The 23019-nt window shown below is 41.7% G+C and overlaps 1 protein-coding gene across 4 annotated transcripts in view; it reads left to right on the top strand.

Annotated features, from left to right (window-relative positions):
• The window catches only part of HECW2 (HECT, C2 and WW domain containing E3 ubiquitin protein ligase 2), a 547978-nt gene that overhangs the window by 296637 nt on the left and 228322 nt on the right, over positions 1 to 23019 (top strand). For all 4 annotated transcript variants that reach the window (XM_075829943.1, XM_075829941.1, XM_075829942.1 and 1 more), the window contains 2 exons: positions 8591 to 8760; positions 9843 to 9985. In XM_075829943.1, coding sequence (XP_075686058.1) covers positions 8591 to 8760; positions 9843 to 9985 — 313 coding nt within the window. The remainder of the gene's footprint in view (positions 1 to 8590; positions 8761 to 9842; positions 9986 to 23019) is intronic.

The raw sequence follows: 23019 nt of genomic DNA, 5'->3' as shown, positions 1-23019 counted from the left end.
TGGAGGGAGCGCCATTTGGCTTTTGGAGCATGGATTTTGCGTGGTAGTAGTTCTGTTTGGGGGTTTTACTGGTATTTCAGTTTAGAATTTGGGGGTATATGTAAGCTGTGCGGAGTACAACAGGGCATAATAAGGTGGTATAATAATGTGGTAAATAAATAATAAATCATAGATGTGTGGCCAGTGTTGCACTGATAAATAGTTCTCAATCTTATACGCTTTTGGAACGCCCTGCACATTTTGCGTTGCCATATTCTGAGAGCCAGATCTTTTTTCTTTTTTTGCCAATGGAGCTGTGTGAGGGCTTCATTTTTGCAGGACAATCTGTAGTTTTTGGGTTTTATTGGTACCATTTTGGGGTACATGCGATTTTTTTTTTTTATCACTTTTGTATTGCATTTATTGGCAAGAGGGGTGACCAAGAACCAGCAATTCTGATGTTGTTTATTCTTTTTTTTTTTTTATACAGTGCTTACCGTGGGCTGTAAATGACAAATTTACTTTATTCTGCGGGTCAATACGATTATTAGTAGGAAGAGCCCAATCCTGAATGTCCTGCACCTTTGCTGGATCCATGGAAAATCCCTGAGAGTAAATTACGTACCCCAAAAAAGATACACTTTCCACTTCAAATTCATGTTTTTCAATCTTCGCAATAAGAATATTCTGTCTCAATTTTAGCAAAATCCTTTTGACATGAACACGATGTATCTCCAAAGATGAGGAAAAGAACAAGATATCTTCTAAGTAAATCACTACAATGTTCTCTTAACACATCGTTCATAAAATCCTGGAAAACAGCTGGGGCATTACAGAGCTAAAAAAAATCACATGATATTTATAACGCCCCGTGTGGGTGTTAAAAGCTGTCTTTCACTCATCCTCCTCCTAGATCCTAACCAGAATATAGGCCCCCTTAAAATCTATTTAGATAACTGCCCTTTTGAGTTAAACAAATAATTCAGAAATGAGAGGGAGAGGATGATGGTTGCGTATGGTGATCTTATTAAGTCCCAGGGACGAAGATCACCATCTTTGGGGGCCAGAAAGAAAAACCCAGCAGCAGCCAGGGACCTGGAAGGGCGAATAAAACCTTTCTCCAGGTTCTCTTTAATAAAGCTCCATAGCTCGGTTCTGAGGAGCGGACATGGAGTAAATCCTCCCCTTGGGGATCTTGGAACCAGGAACAAGATCAATAGAACAGTCATACTCTTTATAAAGGGGAAGAACATCATCAGATTTTTCACAAAAACCATCCACAAATTTTTGATACACAACAGGCAGACCCTGGCGACTGGTAACTGTGACTGGACTCGGGGGAATTTAAACCCTTCCCTGAACAAAACTTTCCCCACTGCACTAATTCTCCTGTAGATAGGACGGAGAGCGAACGAACAGAAAAGAAATAGTGTCACAGTGGATACTTCCTATTGACAACTTAAGACCAGTGTCACGAGCAGTGGGTAGAGCGAACCCTCTAGGTTAGACAGCCAGATTGGCATAGCTGCTGGCCAAACAGATGCTAAACAGGCACTGAAAGATGGTACCTATGAAGTAACTGGATTCAGGCTGAAGCAGACTGTGCCGGATTGCTGGAAGCAGACTGTGCCGGATTGCTGGAAGCAGACTGTGCCGGATTGCTGGAAGCAGACTGTGCCGGATTGCTGGAAGCAGGCTGTGTCAGCTGGAAGCAGGCTGTATCAGATAGCTAGAAGCAGGCTGAGCTGGATTACTTGAAGCAGGCTGTGTCCGATAGCTGGAAGCAGGCTGTGTCCGATAGCTGGAAGCAGGCTGAGCTGGGTAGCTGGAAGCAGGCTGTGCTGCATATGGTATACTGGGTGTAATACGCTGGATACTAGACTCAGGATACCGAACATCTGCAGGAAATACTTGGAAGTACAACATTGCTAGAGCACCCCCCCCCCTTTACGCCCCCTCTTCTTGGGTCCAGAATATAGCAGAACATTTTTAATGAGAGCAGGGGCATCGATGTTCTCCCCAGGCTACCAGGACCAAACCCTTTCCAGTCGATAAGATAAAAGTTCCCCTTTCCCCCCTTCTTGAGATCTAGAATTTCCTTGACCTCAAATACATCATCCGAACTCCTAGGAGATGTAGGGGAATCAGAAGACTTGCTGTAACGGTTGAGAACCACAGGCTTCAGGAAAGAGACATGGAAGGAATTGGGAATTTTCAGTGTAGGAGGCAAATGTAGTTTATATGACACAGGGTTGATCTGTTGCAAGAACTCAAAGAGACCGAGGAACCTGGGAGCAAATTTATAGGAGGGGATTTTCAAGTGGATATTCTTTGAAGATAGCCAAACCTTAACCCCAGTGAGAAATTGAGCTGCCAGCCTTCTTTCTTATTAGCAAATCTCTACATACGACCCACCGCCAGCAGGATCACGAACTTGGTTTGCTGCCAGATCTGAAGAAAACTCCCATAGGAAACATTCACTGCAGGAACTGGAGATGTAGGAGGAGGGACACGCAGATGTTGGCTGTGAACGATGAAGAATGGAGAAGCCACAGTAGATTCACTCATGTGATTATTATAGAAGAATTTGGCCCATGGAAGGAGATGTATCCAGTTGTCGTGTTGAGCCGACACTAAATGGCGGACATAACTTTCAAATACTTGATTGATTCTCTCAATCTTACACAGGGCTCTCCAGAACTTGGATGTGATTTGCACGCCCTGATCAGACACGATATGGAGGGGCAATCCGTGCAAACACAAAATATGCTGAACAAATAGACTTGCCAAGCAAGGAGCTGAGGGAAAGCCAGACAGAAGAACGAAATGCGCCATCTTTGAGAAACGATCCACAATGACCCAAATAGTGGTAAATCCATCAGAGGGAGGAAGATCTGTAATGAAATCCATGTCAATGTTTTCCCATGGGCTGTTTGAGATGGGCAAAGGTTGAAGCAGATCCGCAGGCCTGGAGTGAGAAACTTTATTTTGGGCACAGTTGGTACACTAGGAGACATAGTCCACGACATCTTTGGGCAATGTGGGCCACCAATAGTGGTGAGAGATAAAGTCCCAAGTCTTCAGAGTGCCGGAATGTCCTGCCAACTTGGAGTTGTGACCCCAGGAGAGCATTTTTCTCCTGTCTGCCGGAGGGACATAGGTTTTCCCTGAGAGAATGCATTTGATTTGTAGAGAAGCAACAGATATTATGTGTGAGGGGTCGATGATGTGCTGAGGATCCTATTCCAGGTCGGTAGTCTCAAATGAATGGGATAGAGAATCTACTTTGCCATTTTTGTCAGATGGGCGGAAATGGAGTAGAAAATGAAACCTGGAGAAGAACAATGACCACCTGGTTTGACGTGGATTCAGACATTATGTCGACTGTAGGTCGGTGAGGTTTTTATGGTCAGTATAGATGACAACTGGGTATGCAGTGCCCTCCAACAGATGTCTCCACTCTTCTAGGGCCAATTTAATAGCCAGGAGCTCCCTATCTCCAATGGAATAGTTTATTTTCACAGCAGAGGAGAGTTTGGAGAATAAACCACAGGAAACAGCTTCCCCTTAGAGTTCCTTTAGAAAAAAAAAGTGCTCCAGCACCAATGGACCAGGCATCAACCTCCAACGAGCACTGTCGTGAGACTTCTGGATGATGTAAAATGGAGGCAGAAGTGAAGGAACTTCTAAGCTCAGTAAATGCAGTTTCGGTTTCAGGTTTCCATTTCTTGGCATTTGCTCCCTTTTTGGTGAGGGCTGAGATGGCAGCAGTAAGCGAAGAAAAGTTAGGGATATATTGACGGTAGAAATTCACAAAGCCCAAAAACTTCTGTACATCACGGAGACCTTGGGAACGAGGCCAATCTAAGACGGACTTGACTTTTTCCGTATCCATCTGGAGTCCTTAGTAAGAAACAATATAACCCAGGAAGGGTAAGGATTTATTTTCAAAAATAAATTTTTCTTGTTTGGCATACAGGTTGTTCTCTTTTAACCGCTACAGGACTTGGCAAACATGCTTCCGGTGTGTCGTAAGATCAGATGAGTAGACCAAGGTGTCATCCAGGTACACCACCACGTATTTGTACAACAGATCCCAGAATATATCATTCATAAATTCCTGGAACACATCTGGAGCATTACATAGTCCAAAGGGCATCACGAGACACTCATTGTGACCGTCTCTGGTGTTCAATGCGGTTTTCCACTCGTCACCCTTTTGGATGCGTATCAAATCATAAGCCACACGAGGATCCAGTTTATTGCAAATCTTGGCTCCACGGATTCGATCAAATAGCTCATATATTAGCGGTAAGGGGTACTTGTTTTTGATGGTAATCTTATTCAGACCACGATAATGAATGCAGGGCCGGAGGGATCCATCTTTTCCACAAAGAAGAATCCGGCTCCATTTGGAGAAGTAGATTTCCTTATAAATCCCCTCTCGAGGTTCTCCTTGACATATGCCGACATGGCTTGGGTTTCAGGCAGAGAGCGAGAGTATACCTGTCCACGAGGAGGTGAAGTCTCAGAAAGCAACTCAATGGATAGTCGTAAGGACGATGAGGAGGCAGGATCTCAGCCTCCTTCTTGCAGAAGACATCCGCATAACATGCATACTGTGGAGGCAGACATGGGAGTGACTGAGGCAATTGGATCTGGCAATTGTTGGCCATTCATGGAAGCTACCGCTAGAGGTTTCTCCAGCGGAGTCATGAACAAGTGGAGATGGTCTACTAAGGGCTGATGAATGACGTTTGCAGCTGCTCCAGAGTCCAGATAAGCAGAAACAGAATGTATTTCTTCACCTGAGGTGATTGTTACAGGAATTGAGAGTTTAGGAGAGAATTTTACAGAAAGAAACGGTTCACCTGGGGTAGTCTCTCCTATCAACCCTAGGTGCTGGAGTTTCCCAGCTTCTAGGGACATTGGCGCACAAAATGACCCTTGCAGCCACAAAACATACACAAGTTAGCAAAACATCTGTTCTGCCGCCCCTGGTCAGACAATCTGACTGTGTCCACCTGCATAGGCTCTTCAGGGACGATAGAAGAAGAGGGTAGCAGGGGTCTATGAAAATTAGGTGCCAGTCTGTAGGACCTTCTCTTTCGAAGGACTTCCTGGGAGCTCTCTCGGAACCTCAGATTACGACCCGCCAGTTCATCTTTGACTCTACTGACAAATCCCTGCCAGAAGGTTGCCACCAAGGGATTGTTGTTCCAAGGGAGTACGGAAACTGTATGGCATACTCTTCTACCGTTGATTCTCCTTGGTGGAGTGTCAAAAGCGAAGCAGATGCTAAAGACGTACGGCCGGGTTCCTCAAACACAGTGCAAAAAGTGTCTATGAACAGGTGCATTTAGAAGACTCCGGCCCCTCACGTTCCCAGATAGGATTCGCCCATGCCAAGACTTTGCCAGACAGTAGGGAAACCATGAAGGCTACTTTGGTCTGATCAGATGGGAACAGTTGTGCATGCAGCCTGAAATGGATTTTGCGCTGGTTGAGGAAGCCTTGACAGATTCTTGCATCTCCATCGTAACGGGGTGGAAGTGGCAAAGAAATTCCGGCCCCAGAACTGACTGGAGTTATGATGAGTTGAGGAGTAGATGGATCAGCAACTTGAGAGGTTGTCAGGGGAGCAACAGAAGCAAAGTCCAGGTGTATAGCAATGGAATTGACCGCTTGCAGAATCCTGGCTTGATCTGATATCTCGCATGTCCGCTTGAATGGCTTGAACTGCCGTCTTGGGTTGACCAGCAGGATCCATGGCCCGAATAAACTGTCATGACCAGTGGGTAGAGCGTACGCTCTGGGCTACTTCGCCAGATTTGCGTAGCTGCTGGCCAAACAAAACTAAACATGCATTGACAGAGATAGTACCTTTAGAAGTAACTGGATGCAGGCTGAAGCAGGTTGTGCCAGATTGCTGGAAGCAGACTTTGTTGGATTACTGAAAGCAGGCTGTGTCAAATAGCTGGAAGAAGGCTGTGTTAGCTAGAAGCAGTCTGGGCTGGGTAGCTGGAAGCAGGCTGTGCTGGTTGTGGTACGCTGGGTGTGGTATGCTGGACACTAGACTCAGGATACTGGACCTCTGCAGGAAATACTTGGAAGTACAACATTGCTCGGGCACTGGAACACTGGGCAGACTTCCTATTATAGTCCTGCAAGTGCAGGGATAGGCAGAAGAAACTACTGGTGCACGCGATAGCCCTTTAACAGGACGTCAGCGTGCGCACCCTGCAGACACAGCCTGCCCTGATCGCATGACTGAGAGCTTGTCGGCGTCCCAGAGGAGGCAGGCACCGGTGATCACAGTTGAGCTGGGGGCCGCGATCACCAGCAGGGAGGGAACGTCGGCGGTCAGCGTCCGCCGGCGCTGCAACCAGGAGTACAGTATCTTACCAATCCTCCAGACACAGGAGTACCATACAAAAAACAAATGTTAATGGGTTTCTCTAGGGGTACAGGGATAATACCCAAATTTGCTGCAGCATCAGAATCAACCTAGGCCTTCATATGTAAAGATATGCCCTCTGAAGATTTCCCAACTTGAGGGGACACTTGGGCAAAATGTCCCTCTGTACCACAATACAAACACAGACCTAGCCATCTCCTCCTGTCCTTCTCTGCCTTAGAGAGCCTCGGGATCCAGTTGCATTGGTTCCTCCTCAGCCACACTAGGATAAGAGACATCAACGCAGTCTCTCTCTGGCTTCTCTCCTTAAGGGTATGTTCACACGCTAAGCAAAAAACTTCTGAAAATACGGAGCGGTTTTCAAGGGAAAACAGCTCCTGATTTTCAGCCATTTTATAATCAAACTCGCGTTTTTCGCAGCGTTTTTGGAGCAGTTTTTCTATAGAGTCCATGAAAAACGGCTCCAAAAACGGCTCAAGAAGTGACATTTTTACGGGGCATCTTTTTATGCGCTGTTTCTTCAAAATGGCCACGTAAAAAAATGCCCCATCGGAACAGAGCGCCGTATTTCCAATTGAAATCAGTGGGCAGATGTTTGGAGGCATTCTGCTTCCGATTTTTTCATTGAAATAACCCCCCCCCCCCCCACACCACCTTCGTTAACCATTTTATTGAAAATAAAAATGCTGTCCGCTACGTAGTCCTCGAAACTGAAGTAGTCCAATGACCGAACCTGTAAAAAACACAAAAAAAAAAATTTCTAACACTAATAACTAAAAAGGCAAAACCATTATTATTCTTACCTTCCTCGGTCTGTGACTGTAAACTAAGCACTGACAGCTCTAAGCTGTGCATTGGTTCATTTACATCACATGATCCAAGGTTACCTCAGTTCATTGGCCTACTTTTAAAAGTAGGACAATGTACTGCTGTAACCGGCGGGGCGTAGTTTGCTCCAGTTGGGAAGGGGGGCCACTGTAGGAGTGTTTTTTAAAAAATTAATAAACTGTGACCTAATCAATAATAGGGGAAATGGGCCCAGTGTTCATGTGGGGTGCAGGGGAAGGAATGTTAACAGTGTAGCACTGCGCATTTCTTTTAGGGCCAGTTCAAACGTTGCATAAACACTTTTTGGATTTTCCGCAACAGGTTTCATTGCGACAAATCTACAGCATAATACAGTAGCAGCAGAGTGGATTAGATTTGAACAAATATCATCCACACGTTGCATAAAAAACCCACCGAAAAACTGTTCATAAATTGACCTGCAGTGTGTTTTTTTTAATCTGCTGCATGTCAATTTATGCGGGGTCGCTGGTCTTCTGTTGCAGGTTTTCCCCTTTGAATTCATTGGGTCACTGGTTTTCTGTTGCAGGTTTTCCCCATTGAATTAATTTGGGAGGTAAAACCTGCAACAATTCGCACATGTTGCAATTTTCTTGGCGGAAATGCATTATCGGGTGTGTCTGCACTAGAAGTGCCTAGGGCAGCACCAACTCCAAATACGGCCCTGTTCTCGACAAACAATTCTGACCGTGCCTTATCTCCTGTAGGAACAAAGGATCGGGCTTGTTGAGAATTCTAGACCACCTTACACATTAGATCGCCAGTCAGTCCTGATAAAATAGGCGTGTTCGGAGAAGTTTCACCTGATGTGTATGGACACCTTCAGACCAAGTTCAAAAAGTTCATAGCAGCTGAAAGCTTTTCTTATATATCAGAGCTATCATGATACAGTTTGTTGTACTTTTTACATTTTCCACCTGGTCTCATTTCAGAGATTAGAATGGTCTAACTTTAGGCTGGTCTGCCTGTGGAAAGTAGGCTACACATTCATACTCCAAAGAAATGAACAAGAGTTATAGGCCATGCCAAGTGACCGCACTTGACTATGATGGAAATGGTCCTATTATTTGGGTCTGTGGGGTCAGGCCGCTGGTATCAGACATGTCATAAAAATGTCAACATGTCAAAAACAAACAAAAAAAAACTGGTAAGGTCTGAGAAGGTTTGTTTAAAAATGTATTTTACCCTTGTCCTCCCATCATTAACAAACAAATGTACCTGTTTTATTGTAAACCCTGCAGACATCAAAGAGCTTTAGTACAGCACAAAATATGTCCCTAGGACATTGACAAATCTAGCCCTGAATTTTTACTCTACTTTTTCAATTTATTTTATTTTATCTTTCAGAAATTAAAGCTGTGGGGCTTAAGAAAGGGATGTTTTTTAATCCTGATCCTTATCTAAAGATGTCTATTCAACCTGGAAAAAGAAGCACATTTCCAACTTTTGCCCACCATGGTCAAGAAAGGAGATCAACAATTATTGCAAACACTACAAAGCCAATATGGCACGGAGAGGTAGTTAAAAAGATTATGTATTTGGTGTGTGTTGAGGCGCTGCAAGATTTACATTACAAATGCAAAATCACAGACTGGATCATATAAACTGATCATTTGGATTATATACTGTATATAAACTAGTAGGAAAGCAAAAAATGATATAGATAGGCAAGATTTCAAAGTATAAATAGTAAAATCAGGTAAAAATATTTCTGTCTCAAGATTTTTAGATTCTTCAATTTTCTATGTTTTCCCCACAAGCCCCTTGGTGCTCATCTGATAATCTTCTTCAAAAGGGATTCCGTCTCAAATTGCTGCATATATAGTTTTTTTTTTTTATATATAAGAACTGCATTTGTTATAAAGACATTTTTTTTATTTATTTGGGTCTTAAAAGCTTCATTTGATCATTTACATGTGCCTTTTTGCTGCCATTTTTGTCCCATTTGATTACAAAATGATAGGAAAATATTTTTCTATCATTTAAAAGAAAAAAAATCATAAATATGCAGCAGATCGTCATTCTATTAGCAACACTGGGAAATAGTGATTGGAAATTATTATAAGGACTATAAATGTGTTGCATATTTCAATGACAGAAGCACATCCCAATCTTCTATGTCACATTACAAAATTAAAAAAAGTAACATGGTGTAGGCATCAACAAAAGGCACCATAGTAAAATCTATATAAGCAAACAGCAAAAGGCTTACTTCCGTAGTCAGCATAAAATAAATGGGGTCCAGTCGCAATCCATTTTTACCTTAATTTCCCTTTTATATGCAGAATATTAAAAATAGTATTGCTCCAATGCATCTATAATAAAAATATGAAACTAGATTGCAAATACTCTAGATTTTCTAACAATTCAATATTTTAAGTTAGACACCACGCTTACCCAAGTACATATGTCTTATTCTGTATATTACAGTGAAATTCTGTAATTATGTGAACTTAACCTACCTTTTAATTCAGAAATTCTGGTAAACCAACACGTGATGTTCCATTGATGCCGGACTAAAGGAATATTACTATTATAGGCAAATATACCCAAAGTACACTAATGTTTGCTAGTCTAACTTGGTACTTTTTTTGTTTAGAAATATTCCTTTGTCGCTCTTCTAACTGATGTTTTGGAAGTTGAACTGAAAGATAAATTTGCCAAAAGTCGTCCTATCATCAAAAGGTTCCTCGGAAAATTAACTATTCCAGTACAGAGGCTCTTGGAAAGACATGCAATTGGGTAAATTAATTATTAACAAAAGTATTGCTAATTTATGCACAAAAACTAAAATTTTACCACACATACACACACGCGCGCGCGCACACACACACACACACACACACACACACACACACACACACCCTCTTTCTCTCTCTCTCCTCTCTCTCTCTCTCTCACACTCACACACTCACACACACACTATTTACAAATCATGCTAACGTTCGCAGTAATTTATATAAAACTGAAAAAAATAGATAGTGTTTTGCAAAATGTATCCCTTTATATTGTTTTTTTTTGTACAAACATGGGTAAAAGTAGATGTGTAGTCTAAAACTGCTGCATATTGCATAAAGGTAAGGGTCAATGCACAGGATGTATATTACGTACGGTTTTTCCACGCAAATTTGCGTGTGGCAAATCCACAGCGTAATACAGTACCAGCATAGTCCATGAGATTCCAGGAAATCTCATGTACATGCTGCCGTATTTTTCAGGACGGAAATGGACTTGCGGTGCGTTTTATTAGAATCTGCAGCATGTCAATTTATCTTGCGTTTCTGCTTGCGAATTGTTTATGTGAAGTGCTGTGGAAAATGACTCCAAAACCTGCAGCATGAAAACGCGCTGAAAAACGCTTCAAAATGTAAAAACCGCACGATACGGTGCAGTTTTTACCTGCCAATTTCCTGCGTATTGCTGTGGTTTTGGTGCATATTTTCCTCACCAAAATACTCAAAGTGTGCATGTAGCCTAAAAGAGGTGTCTCATCAAGACCGGCGATGTATTACATGGATGGCCATTAATTTAAATGGCCGGCATGTAGTGCTACACTTGGGCACTGCACGGAAGTATTGGGCTGATTGCAGCTTCCTCTGGCCATAACAGCTGTTTACCAGGCCAGTTCACATAAAAAAGGGGTTATCTTCATAAGAAAACTATAAAACTTAATTTATCGGCCTATGCAACCTGTTATGCCTCCCCACATGACTAAATTATGCTTTAGTGGATATTTAAGTGGATGTCATTAGTCAATGCCCAACCTGACAACAGCACTTGAGTAGTATCCTTTTTAATGTAATGTTTTGCACCATACATTGCTATGAAAAAAGTATCCCCCCTCTCTTCTATATATTTAAAATAAACCTGAAAGTGAAGTAGTTACCATGTCCAAATTTCCGAAGAGATGAGGTAAAAAATAAATCCGTCTCTCAATGGTTACACAATTTCTAAGGCTTTGGGATGATCTGACCACAGTAAGAGCTATTCTATCCAAATTAAAAAGACTTGGACTTCTGTTAAATCTTTCCAAGATCCAAGAGTGTCCAGCCTGCTAGAATTAGTCCAAGGTTGCAGGATAAAAAGCTACAGAACCTCCTCAAAGGACACCTGAAAAAACTGCCACAGCTACGGATAGTGTTCATGACACCAGAATAACAAGGAGATTTTGGAGGAATTAGATTGGCGGTGGGGTTGAGAGGTAGGAACAATCTTGTTCATCACGTGCAAAAAAAAAACATGGATGATCACCAAGATTTTTAGGATAATGTTGCAATGTCATCAAATACAGCATTCCACAGTAAGCACATCATACCAACAGTAAAAATGGTGGTGGTATTGTATGGATGCCTTTCTCTCTCAGGATGTGGACAATTTGATATTCTGGAATGGAAAATGAGCAGCAAGACATTGATCCAAAACACAATGGAGGTCCTGAAATGAGTAGATAATATGTGGAAAAACTGACCATTGTGTCTGATCTTAGACCGTTCTGCAAAGAAACGTGGATACAAATTCCTCAACCGCAATTGTGAAAAAGACAATGAAACCGGTTATTAACGTTAAAGTGAATGTCCACACTTTTTTTTTTTTTTAATCTTAAGCATATTATTTTCTTTAAAGTAGTTTGTAGCTAGTTTTTCTGAAGCCAGCATAATATGAATTTTAAAACAGGATAAATACCCAGTAGAGATCGAATCATATCGACCGATCTCTTTACTAAACACTGACGCCAAATTATTTGCCAAAGTACTAACCTGATAGATAAAGATCAAAGTGGGTTTATTCCAGGAAGATCCACCAGACACTGTATATAGCCAGTGTTTGGTAACATGCAGATAGGCACTGGGGGGGGGGGGGCTCCCCACTCCATCCTGCCCTTAGACGCATCTAAGGCACATCTAAGGCATTTGACAGGGTAGAGTGGGGATACTTCTGGGCGGTACTGAAGAATCTTGGCTTCGGGGAGACATTTGTAACATGTATACAATTACTGTACACGAATCCACGAGCAGGTGTAAATCTGAATGGTAGGGGTACAACCTTCTTTGAATTGCTGAGGGGAATGAGACCGCACCAGGATCACAGCTCAAGGTGCAAAATAACCGGAGATATGGGCAGTAAAACACAGAGTTGGAAATGCAAGTTGCAGATACAGGTCCCACTCCCAACTATGTCTTTAACTGCCCGGTTCTATAGCACCTAGATTTTCTATACAGCTGACATTCTCATCTTTTTAACCAGTTCAGGTCCGGGCTATTTTGAGCCTTCAGGACCAGACACCCTTTAGCCATTTTTAGCATGCGTTAGTTAAATGGCTATAACTTTTTTATTTGTTGGGCTAACGACGTGATTTTTGCGATGTTTTTTTCCGTAGACAATGCAGGTTTCTTTTTTTTATCATTTTTATATACATCCTTTTTGCTATTTTAGAATTTTTATTCTTAAAGTTTGAAAATAATAGTAAAAAAATAAGCTTTTTTACGTTTCAGCTATTTTTTTTTGGTAATAACATAGTTTTACCCTAAAATAGACCTATTATTTGTGATCGTCATTGTCTACCGTCAATTTTTGTATATTACATGTCTGTATTAGGGTAATTGGGTCAGCGCTAGCATTACGACAATGATTGGCGGGAGGGGAGCGTTTTTTTGGATGGGTATTTTATGTGTATTTATTATTACATTTTTTTGCACTTTACTTTAGTTTTATTTTTTTATTATTATGGTCTGTCCCTCAAAGGTCAAAAAAGACCTCTGGAGAACTTTATATATTTTTTTCCTTTCTTTTACACCATGTTTTTCCACTGTAACTGGAGCTGCACAGCAGTCCAGTTACAGGGGAAATCAGCCCTCTCATAGTGACGATTGTCACTAATAGGGCTGTGCTGGGTCTAGTAAGACCCAGCAGCAGTCTGTCACTAACGGCCCGGCGATCATGTGACCAGTCACATGAACACCGGGAGCAATAGAGACAGCGGCACGGCCGCTGCCTCTATTCCTATACACAGCGTTCATTGAGCGCTGTGTACAAGTGATCAGAGAAGACCGAAGCAGCGAAAGCTGCTTCTATCCTCTCCTCAGAGTCCCGACAGTCACTGACAGCAGGAGACCCGACATTCAGCTGCCCGATCGCTCGGGCAGCGAGTTAAAACCCGAGCCATAAAAAGTCTATGGCTCGGGTTTTAAGGTCCCTGACCGCTGGCCGTAAAAACACAGCCAGCAGTCGGGAACCAGTTAAAACAACACCAGAACCATGGTTCTTGGTGCTATAGAGCCAAAGATAGGGGAATCTGAAATAACCCCCCCCCCCCCGCCTCCTCCAGCCTCTCAGCTTGACTCCTCAGATAACAGGCCATGTGTGACTCTTCTCAGCTAATTTTGGAGGCAATTTTTTATAGGCAAAAGGGCGATTTTTATTATGAAAGAGGGAAAGCTAAAAAGTATATTTCATACCAAATCTGAGGGTGCTGTGCGTTTAGTGGTGAAAACATAGCTCCCAACCATCCCGGATTCAGCGGAACAGTCCCGGATTCCCGGTGGTATCCTGCTGTCCCGGACAGCCGGGGGTATCTCCCGGTTTCAACTGTATCTGCATTGTCAGGATGCTGATACAGTTGAATCAAATGCTGAAGCAGGGAACCGTCAGCTCCTTCAGCATTCAACTTTCCCAGGCTGGAGCAGCGCAAGCTCTCTGGGCGGGGACTCCTGTCTTGGAAAAGCCCTTGACGTCACTGTATATATATATATATATATATATATAACAGTGACGTCGAGGGCTTTTCCAAGACAGGAGTCCCCGCCCAGAGAGCTTGATGTCAGTGTCTCCTCCAAGAGTGGAATCCCCGGCCAGAGAGTTGACGATGCTCTGGTCAGGGATTCTGCTCCTGGAGAAGCCCCTGGTGTCACTATCCATATATGGACAGTGACATCAGGGGGCTCCTCCTGGAGCGGAATCCCCATCCACAGCATGACCGACGCTCTGGCTGGGGATTCCGCTCCTAGCGGGAGCCCCAATGAAGCAATCTACAGGGGGGTTAGCGCTATCTATAGGCAGGTTGGCTCTATCTACATGGGCTCTATGGAATTATGTGGGCACTGTAGCACTATGTAGGTACTGTCAATTTATGTGTGAGCACTGTCAATTTATATGTGGGCACTGGGGCACTATGTGGCACTATCTACAGTAGGTACTCTGGCACTATATGGCTACAGTGGCACTATGTGGGCTTTCTGGTGGCATGTGGGCACTGTGGTTATACACTACCATTCAAAAGTTTAGGGTCACTTAGAAATTTCCTTATTTTTTAAAGAAAAGCACAGTTTTTTCAATGAAGATAACATTAAATTAATCAGAAATACACTCTATACATTGTTAATGTGCTAAATGACTATTCTAGCTGCAAACGTCTGGTTTTTAATGCAATATCTACATAGGTGTATGGAGGCCCATTTCCAGCAACCATCACTCCAGTGTTCTAATGGTACATTGTGTTTGCTAACTGTGTTAGAAGGCTAATGGATGATTAGAAAACACTTTAAAACCCTTGTGCAATTATGTTAGCACCGCTGTAAATAGTTTTGCTGTTTAGAGGAGCTATAAAACTGACCTTCCTTTGAGCTAGTGGAGAATCTGGAGCATTACATTTGTGGGTTCGATTAATCTCTCAAAATGGCTAGAAAAAAAGAGCTTTCATGTGAAACTCGACAGTCTATTCTTGTTCTTAGAAATGAAGGCTATTCCATGTGAGAAATTGCCAAGAAACTGAAGATTTCCTACAACGGTGTGTACTACTCCCTTCAGAGGACAGCACAAACAGGCTCTAACCAGAGTAGAAAGAGAAGTGGAAGGCCCCGCTGCACAACTGAGCAACAAGACAAGTACATTAGAGTCTCTAGTTTGAGAAATAGACGCCACACTGGTCCTCAACTGGCAGCTTCATTAAATAGTACCCGCAAAACGCCAGTGTCAACGTCTACAGTGAAGAGGCGACTCCGGGATGCTGGCCTTCAGGGCAGAGTGGCAAAGAAAAAGCCAAATCGGAGACTGGCTAATAAAAGGAAAAGATTAATATGGGCAAAAGCACACAGACATTGGACAGAGGAAGATTGGAAAAAAGTGTTATGGACAGACGAATCGAAGTTTGAGGTGTTTGGATCACACAGAAGAACATTTGTGAGATGCAGAACAACTGAAAAGTTGCTGGAAGATTGCCTGACACCATCTGTCAAGCATGGTGGAGGTAATGTGATGGTCTGGGGTTGCTTTGGTGCTGGTAAAGTGGGAGATTTGTACAAGGTAAAAGGGATTTTGAATAAGGAAGGCTATCACTCCATTTTGCAACGCCATGCCATACCCTGTGGACGGCGCTTGATTGGAGCCAATTTCATCCTACAACAGGACAATGACCCAAAGCACACCTCCAAATTCAGCAAGAACTATTTAGGGATAGAAGCAGGCAGCTGGTATTCTATCTGTAATGGAGTGGCCAGCGCAGTCACCAGATCTCAACCCCATAGAGCTGTTGTGGGAGCAGCTTGACCGTATGGTACGCAAGAAGTGCCCATTAAGCCAATCCAACTTGTGGGAGGGGCTTCTGGAAGCATGGGGTGAAATTTCTCCCGATTACCTCAGCAAATTAACAGCTAGAATGCCAAAGGTCTGCAATGCTGTAATTGCTGCAAATGGAGCATTCTTTGACGAAAGCAAAGTTTGAAGGAGAAAATTATTATTTCAAATAAAAATCATTATTTCTAACCTTGTCAATGTCTTGACTATATTTTCTAGTCATTTTGCAACTCATTTGATAAATATAAGTGTGAGTTTTCATGGAAAAACACAAAATTGTCTGGGTGACCCCAAACTTTTGAACGGTAGTGTATGTGGGCGCTGGCACCATCTATGTGGGCACTATATACAGTGGGCACTATCTACATCGGCATTGTGGCACTATGGCGCATTATACTGTATGGGAGTATCTGTGTGGGCATTATACTATATAGAGGCAGCTATGGGGGCATTATACTATATGAAGGCTTCTATGGGGCATTATGCTGTATGAGGCATCTATGTGACATTATACTGTATGGGGGTATCTGTTGGCATTAGGGCATTATACTTTTTGAGGGCATCTGTGTTGGCTTCATACCATATTGGTGCATCTATAGAGGTATTATACTGTATGGGGGCAGCTATTTGGCATTATACTGTGTGGGAGGCACTATCTGGTATTATAGTGTGTGTGTGTGTGTGTGTGTGTGTGTGTGTGTGTGTTCACAGTGTGCTGTCACCATTTTTTGTCTTCTGTGTTTGTGTGTAGCTATAGTGCCATTATACTGTCTAGGGGTTCTATGGGAGCAGTATACTGTGGGGAAGCACTATGGCAGCATGATACTGTGTGGGCTGAAGCAGGTGTGTATGGGCGGGGTTAGAGGCATGGCTTAGAAGGAAAAAACTTGCCGTAACACACTACGCGCAGCACATCAGTTGTCCCTCTTTGCGATACTTAAAAGTTGGGAGGTATGGTGGAAATGCTGGTGAAAGGTTCCCCTAATAAATATGTTGTTTTAGTGAGCAGATTTATCCAAACTGTCTAAAAGAAAAACTGTTTGTTGCCCATAACAACCAAATCACAGCACAGCTTTCATTTTACCAGAGCATTTTAAATAAATGAAAGCTGAACTCTCATTAGTTGCTATGGACATGACAACATCACCTAGAGACAGACAGCAATTTAATACAAGTACATACATAGTAAGCAAGATGCTGCAATAATAACAATAATTCCATCATTATTCCTATTCAGTTAGCCCATGGATGTCATGTAACCCTGTTAACTGAATGCCAAAAGCCAATTGAGACAGAACAAGGCAGCAAAAACCAACTGCAGATGAAAGAAATGCTGAGCTTCAGCGTTTGCGTGATCGTCATCATGAATCTTGTTGTCACCACAACAAATTGAAACAGAATCTTAACGCATGCATAATGTGAATATTGCAGGAGCACAAAACGTGACTCCCGAAAAAAGGGCATGTCTAAGCAATAGAAATAGGCACAAAGACAATTTAGAAGGCGTCAAAACCCAGCGTGGGTGTAGAGCAGATTACGTTGCACCTGTAGAAGGGGATTGAGTAGGGGGTCGTCTATCACTATCAGGAGGTCAGTGTGTGGATAAAGTCAGTATAACAGATATGGGGAAGCAAAAAATAAATAAATCCATTTAAAAAACAAACAAAACTGAAGCAAAACGTGAAAGGGGTCCACGTCACCTGCTGTCCAATGATTATTGTCCCGCAAATGCTTTTGCATTTTGTATTTTAATGTTTAATGAAAAATTAACCGCTTCCCGACCGCCGACTGTAAATTCATGTCGCCGCTTGCTGGGCTCTGTGCAGCGCCGACGTGAATTCACGGCGGGTGTTAATAGCACGATCGGGTCCCAGAGTAGCGCTGAAAACCGGAGGCCATACAACAGCCTCTGCCATGCACGGAAGCTGGTCCTCATAGGCTTCCTGTCAGTGTGACTCTCAGCGTCACACTGACAGTTTATAATACATTACACTACCTAGGTAGTGTAATGTATTATAGCAGCTATCAGTGCTGCGGGTCTTCAAGTAAAAAGTAAATAAAAAGGTAATAAAAATGTTTTATAAAAGTGTAAAAATAAGTTACAAAAACAAAAAATGCTTTTTTTCCCTATAATAAGTCTTTTATTATAGGCAAACCGTTAAAAAAGTACACGGATTTGTTATCACTGCGTTCGTAACGACCCAAACTACAAAACTATAATATTATTTTTCCCGCACGGTGAAGACCGCAAAAAAAATAAGTAAAAAACATTGTGAGAATTTGTTTTTTTGTCACCTTGCTTGCAAAAAAATGGAATAAAAAGTGATTGAAAAATCGCCTGTGGCCTAAAATGGTACCAATGAAAACTAAAGATTGTCCCACAACAAATAAAGCCCTCTCTCCGGTGGAGAGAAAATAAAAAAGTTCTGGCTCTCAGAATATAACGACAGAAATTGTGCAGAACGTTCCAAAGTGGATAAGATTGGGCACCATTTATCAGAGCGACACCTACTACATATCAATTAAATATTTTTTTAATTACTGCATTATTATACCCTCTTATTATGCCCTGAGGTACTCCGCACAGTTTACATATGCCCCCACATTATAAACTGAAATACCAGCAATACATGAAACAGAACTACTTCCAAGCAAAATCTGCACTCTGAAAGCCAAATGGCGCTCCCTCCGTTCTGAATTCCACAGTGTGCCCAAACACCAGTTTACGTCCATATATATATGACATTTTATACCCGGGAGAACCCGCTCAACGTTGTATGAGGTATTTGTCTTTAGTGGACAAACTGGGCACAACATATTGTGCACTAAAATGGCATATCAGTGGAAAATTGTTATTTTCACTTTGCACCATCCGCTGCGCATGAACCCCTTCGCGTACCACGACTTAATAGTATGTCGTGTTGCGGGGGTTATATATGGAGTGGGCTCATGTGCTGAGCCTGCTCCATATGCTGCAGCTGTCAGCTGTGTATTACAGCTGACCCCCTGGTCTAAAGGACAGGAACAGCGATCGCGCTGTTAGGGTATGTTCACACGCAGTGTTTTCAGACGTAATTCGGGCATTTTACGCCTCGAATTACGCCTGAAAAAACAGCTCCATTACGCCTACAAACATCTGCCCATTGCTTGCAATGGTAATTACGATGTTCTGTTCCCATGAGCCTTTATTTTATGCGTCGCTGTCAAAATACGGCGCGTAAAATGACGGCTCGCCAAAAGAAGTGCAGGACACTTCTTGGGACGTTTTTGGAGGCATTTTTCATTGACCCCATTGAAAAAAGCTCCAAAAACGGCCGGAAAAAACGCAGCGAAAATCGCGAGTGTCTTAAAAAACGTCTGAAAATCAGGAGCCATTTTCCCTTGAAAACAGCTCCGTATTTTCAGACGTTTTTGACTCAGGGTGTGAACATACCCTTACAGGAGCCCGTAAAAATGACATTATATTGCAGTACATTAGTATTGCAGTGTAGTGTACCTGCGATCTAATGATCACTGGTTCAAGTCCCCTAGGGGAACTAATACAATGTGTAAAAAAAAAAAGTAAATAAAGTTATTATTAGTGAAAAAATATATATAATATATTTAACCCTTTCAGGACCGAGCTCATTTTGGCCTTCAGGACCATCCCCATTTGTTCAAATCTGACATGTCATTTTATGTGGTAATATAACTCTGGAATTCTTTTACCTGTCCAAGCGATTCTGAGATTGTTTTCTCGTGACATATTGTACTTTATGTCAGAGGAAAAATTGGTCAAAAAATGATTTGCTTATTTGTGAAAAACACCAAAATTTTAAGAAAATGTGCAGACATTATGATACCTCTAATTTTAAATGTATATGCTTATAAAACAGATAGTAATACCACACAAAATAATTACTATTTCACATAATCCATATGTCTACTTCCAATGCTGGGGTTTCTTTATCATGGTCATATGAAATGTAGAACATAGGAAAAAAATTTGCTCCTTGCATCAGGCGCTATAGTGTGGATGATTCAGTAATCCCACAGAACCATCAGATGAGACTAAAACAATTTATTTCTGGACATGCTAAACATATTAAAAAACAATAAAAATTGCTGCTGCAACCCGTTTCAACCTCGTACTGAGGTCTTCATCATGCATATCTGACGAAGACCTCAGTACGAGGTTGAAATGCGTTGCAGCAGCAATTTTTATTGTTTTAACCCTTTAGGCGTTTCACAGGAATTAAAGCAAAGTAGAGGGCAAATGTAAAAATGTTTTTTGTTTTTTTTGCCGAAATTTGTTTGTAATAAAAAAAATTCTGAACACAGAATCTTTTACCAGAGAAACGCAACTCGATATTTATTGCCCAGATTCTGCCGTTTTTAGAAATATCTGACATGTGGTCCTAGTGTGCTAATGGACTGAAACACAGGCCTCAGAACAAAGGAGCACCTAGAGGATTTTGGGGCCCCCTTTTTTTGAGAATATATTTTAGGCACCATGTCAAGTTTGAAGAGGTCTTGCAGTGCCAAAACAGTGGAAACTCGCCAAAAGAGACACTGTTTTGGAAACTGCACGCCTCAAGGAATTTATCTAGGGGTATAGTTAGCATCATGACCCCACAGGTCTTTTGCTATATTTATTGGAATTAGTCTGTAAAAATCAACTTTTTTTTCTGAATAAACATAACATTTTTAATTTTTACAAGGAATAAAGAATAAAAAGCACCCCAAAACTTGTAAAGCTATTTCTCCCGATTATGGAAAAACTCCATATGTGGTAATAAACTGCTGTTTGGACCCACGGCAGGGCTCAGAGAGGAAGGAGCGCCATTTGGATTTTGGAGCACAGATTTTGCTGGATTGGTTTTCAGTGCCGTGTCACGTTTGCAAAGCCCTGGAGGGACCAAAACAGTGGAAACCTCCCAAAAGTGACCCCTTTTTGGAAACTACACCCCTCAAGGAATTTTTCTAGGCATATAGTTAGGATTTGGAACCCACAAGTTTTTTTGCTGAATTTAGTGGAATTAGGGCGTGAAAATTACAATCTACTTTTGTTTTCTGAAAAAACATAGAAATCTTTAATTTTTACAATGAATAAAGGAGAAAAAGAACCCGAAAATTTCTCCTGATTACGGCAATACACCATATGTGGTAATAAACAGCTGTTTGGAACCAGGGCAGAGCTCAGAAGGGAAGGAGCACTATTTGACTTTTGGAGCTCAAATTTAGCTGGAATCGTTTTCGGTTGCCATGTCGGATTCTCAAATCCCCTTAGGTACCAAAACAGTGGACCAACCCAAAAATGACCCCATTTGGGAAACTACACCCCTTAAGGAATCTATATAGGGGTATAGTGAGCATTTAAACCCCCACATGTCTTTTGCAGAATTTATTAGAATTAGGCCGTGAAAATTAATATCAACATTTTTTTTGCACTAAAATGTTGCATTTTTACAAAGGAGAAAAAGCACTCAAATGTTTGTAAAACAATTTCTCCCAAGTATGGCAATACCCCACGTGGTCATAAATGGTTTTTCATTCAAAATTAATTAATCCTTTCAGGACCGATCCATTTTTTTTTTTCCATTTTAATTTTTCCTTCCCTGCTTTCCAAGAGCCATAATGTTTTTTCTTTTTCCATCAGTAGAGTGGCGTGAAGGCTTATTTTTTTGCGGGAGGAGTTGTAGTTTCTAGTGACACAATTTAAAGTACCATTTAATGAACTGGGAATCGGAAAATAAAATTCTTTGCAGGCTGAAATTGGAAAAAGCCGCTATTCCTCCATTGTTTTTTGGGTTTCGTTTTTACGGCTTTCACCGTGCGGTAAAAATTACAACTTAATTTTTTTTCTGAGACAATACGATTAAGGTGATACCAAGTTTATACAGTTTTTTTTTTTATATATATTTTACTACTTTTACAAAGTGAAATTTATTTGTTTAAAAAAATCTTTTTTTTTTTACCACAATCCGAGAGCCATAACTTTTTTTATTTTTTGGTTGATTGAGCGGTGCGAGGGCTTATTTTTTTGCGGGACGAGCTGTAATTTTTATTGGTACCAATTTTTGGTACATACAACTTTTTGATCACATTTTATAAAAAAAAATTAAAAGCTAAGGTGGCAAAAAAACAGCGATTTTGACGTTTTAAATGATTTGTATTTTGCGGCGTTCACCATGCGAGTTAAATAATGGTATATGGTAATAGTTCTGACTTTTACGGAGGCAGCTATACCAATTTTGTTGTTTTTTTTTTTGTTTTTTTACATTACTTTAGCGGAAAAATGGGAACGTTTTTTTATTTTTTATTACTTTAACCCATTCACGACTGCCATACGGCTATATACGTTCTAACTGCCGATGCCCCGTGCAGTTAGCACGTGTATAGATGTTTGCAGTGTGCATCTGGGTTTTAGGCTGGGTTCACACGACCATGTTACGTCCGTAATGTACGGAACGTATTTCGGCCGAAAGACCCGGACCGGACACAGTGCAGGGAGCCGGGCTCCTAGCATCATAGTGATGTACGATGCTAGGAGTCCCTGCCTCGCTGCAGGACAACTGTCCCGTACTGTAATCATGATTACAGTACGGGACAGTAGTTCCACGCAGAGGCAGGGACTCCTAGCGTCGTACATCACTATGATGCTAGGAGCCCGGCCCCCTGCAGTATGTTCGGTTCGGGTCTTCCGGCCGAAATACGTTCCGTACATTACGGACGTAACATGGTCGTGTGAACCCAGCCTAATGTGTGCAGAGCTGCTTCAGCGTGAGCAGCTCTGCACTAATCTAGGTGTTGGCTCTCTTTACAAGTGTCAACACCCCTTTGAATTGGTTTCATAAAACAAGTGTGCTCCTTATCTGGGCAGATTAGGAACTGATAGTTTTAACTCTTCAGTCTTCTTCTCACTCCTGGATCCCTTGTCAGGGGAAAATATGTGTAATTGGGTGTATAAAGCTTCTTATTTTATTCAGCCATGTTTAAAACATAATTTAAAATGTTGGGAAGACGCTCACGTGTTTCGAGCCACTGGGGCTCTTAATCGTAGCTAACTAACTATAACTTCAAAATCATCTTTTAAACCAGGAACACTCACTATAGGTGAAGTTAAAAAATTAACCCTAAATGTACTTCGCTAGACATAAAATAGAAACATTTTGATAGCATCAGAACATGTATTTTTTTCAATATTTAGTTATCCATGTTTCACATAA

The sequence above is a fragment of the Rhinoderma darwinii genome, chromosome 6 (assembly GCF_050947455.1).
Source record: "Rhinoderma darwinii isolate aRhiDar2 chromosome 6, aRhiDar2.hap1, whole genome shotgun sequence".
Taxonomy (NCBI): Eukaryota; Metazoa; Chordata; class Amphibia; order Anura; family Rhinodermatidae; genus Rhinoderma; species Rhinoderma darwinii.
This window is presented reverse-complemented; position numbering and strand designations above follow the sequence as displayed.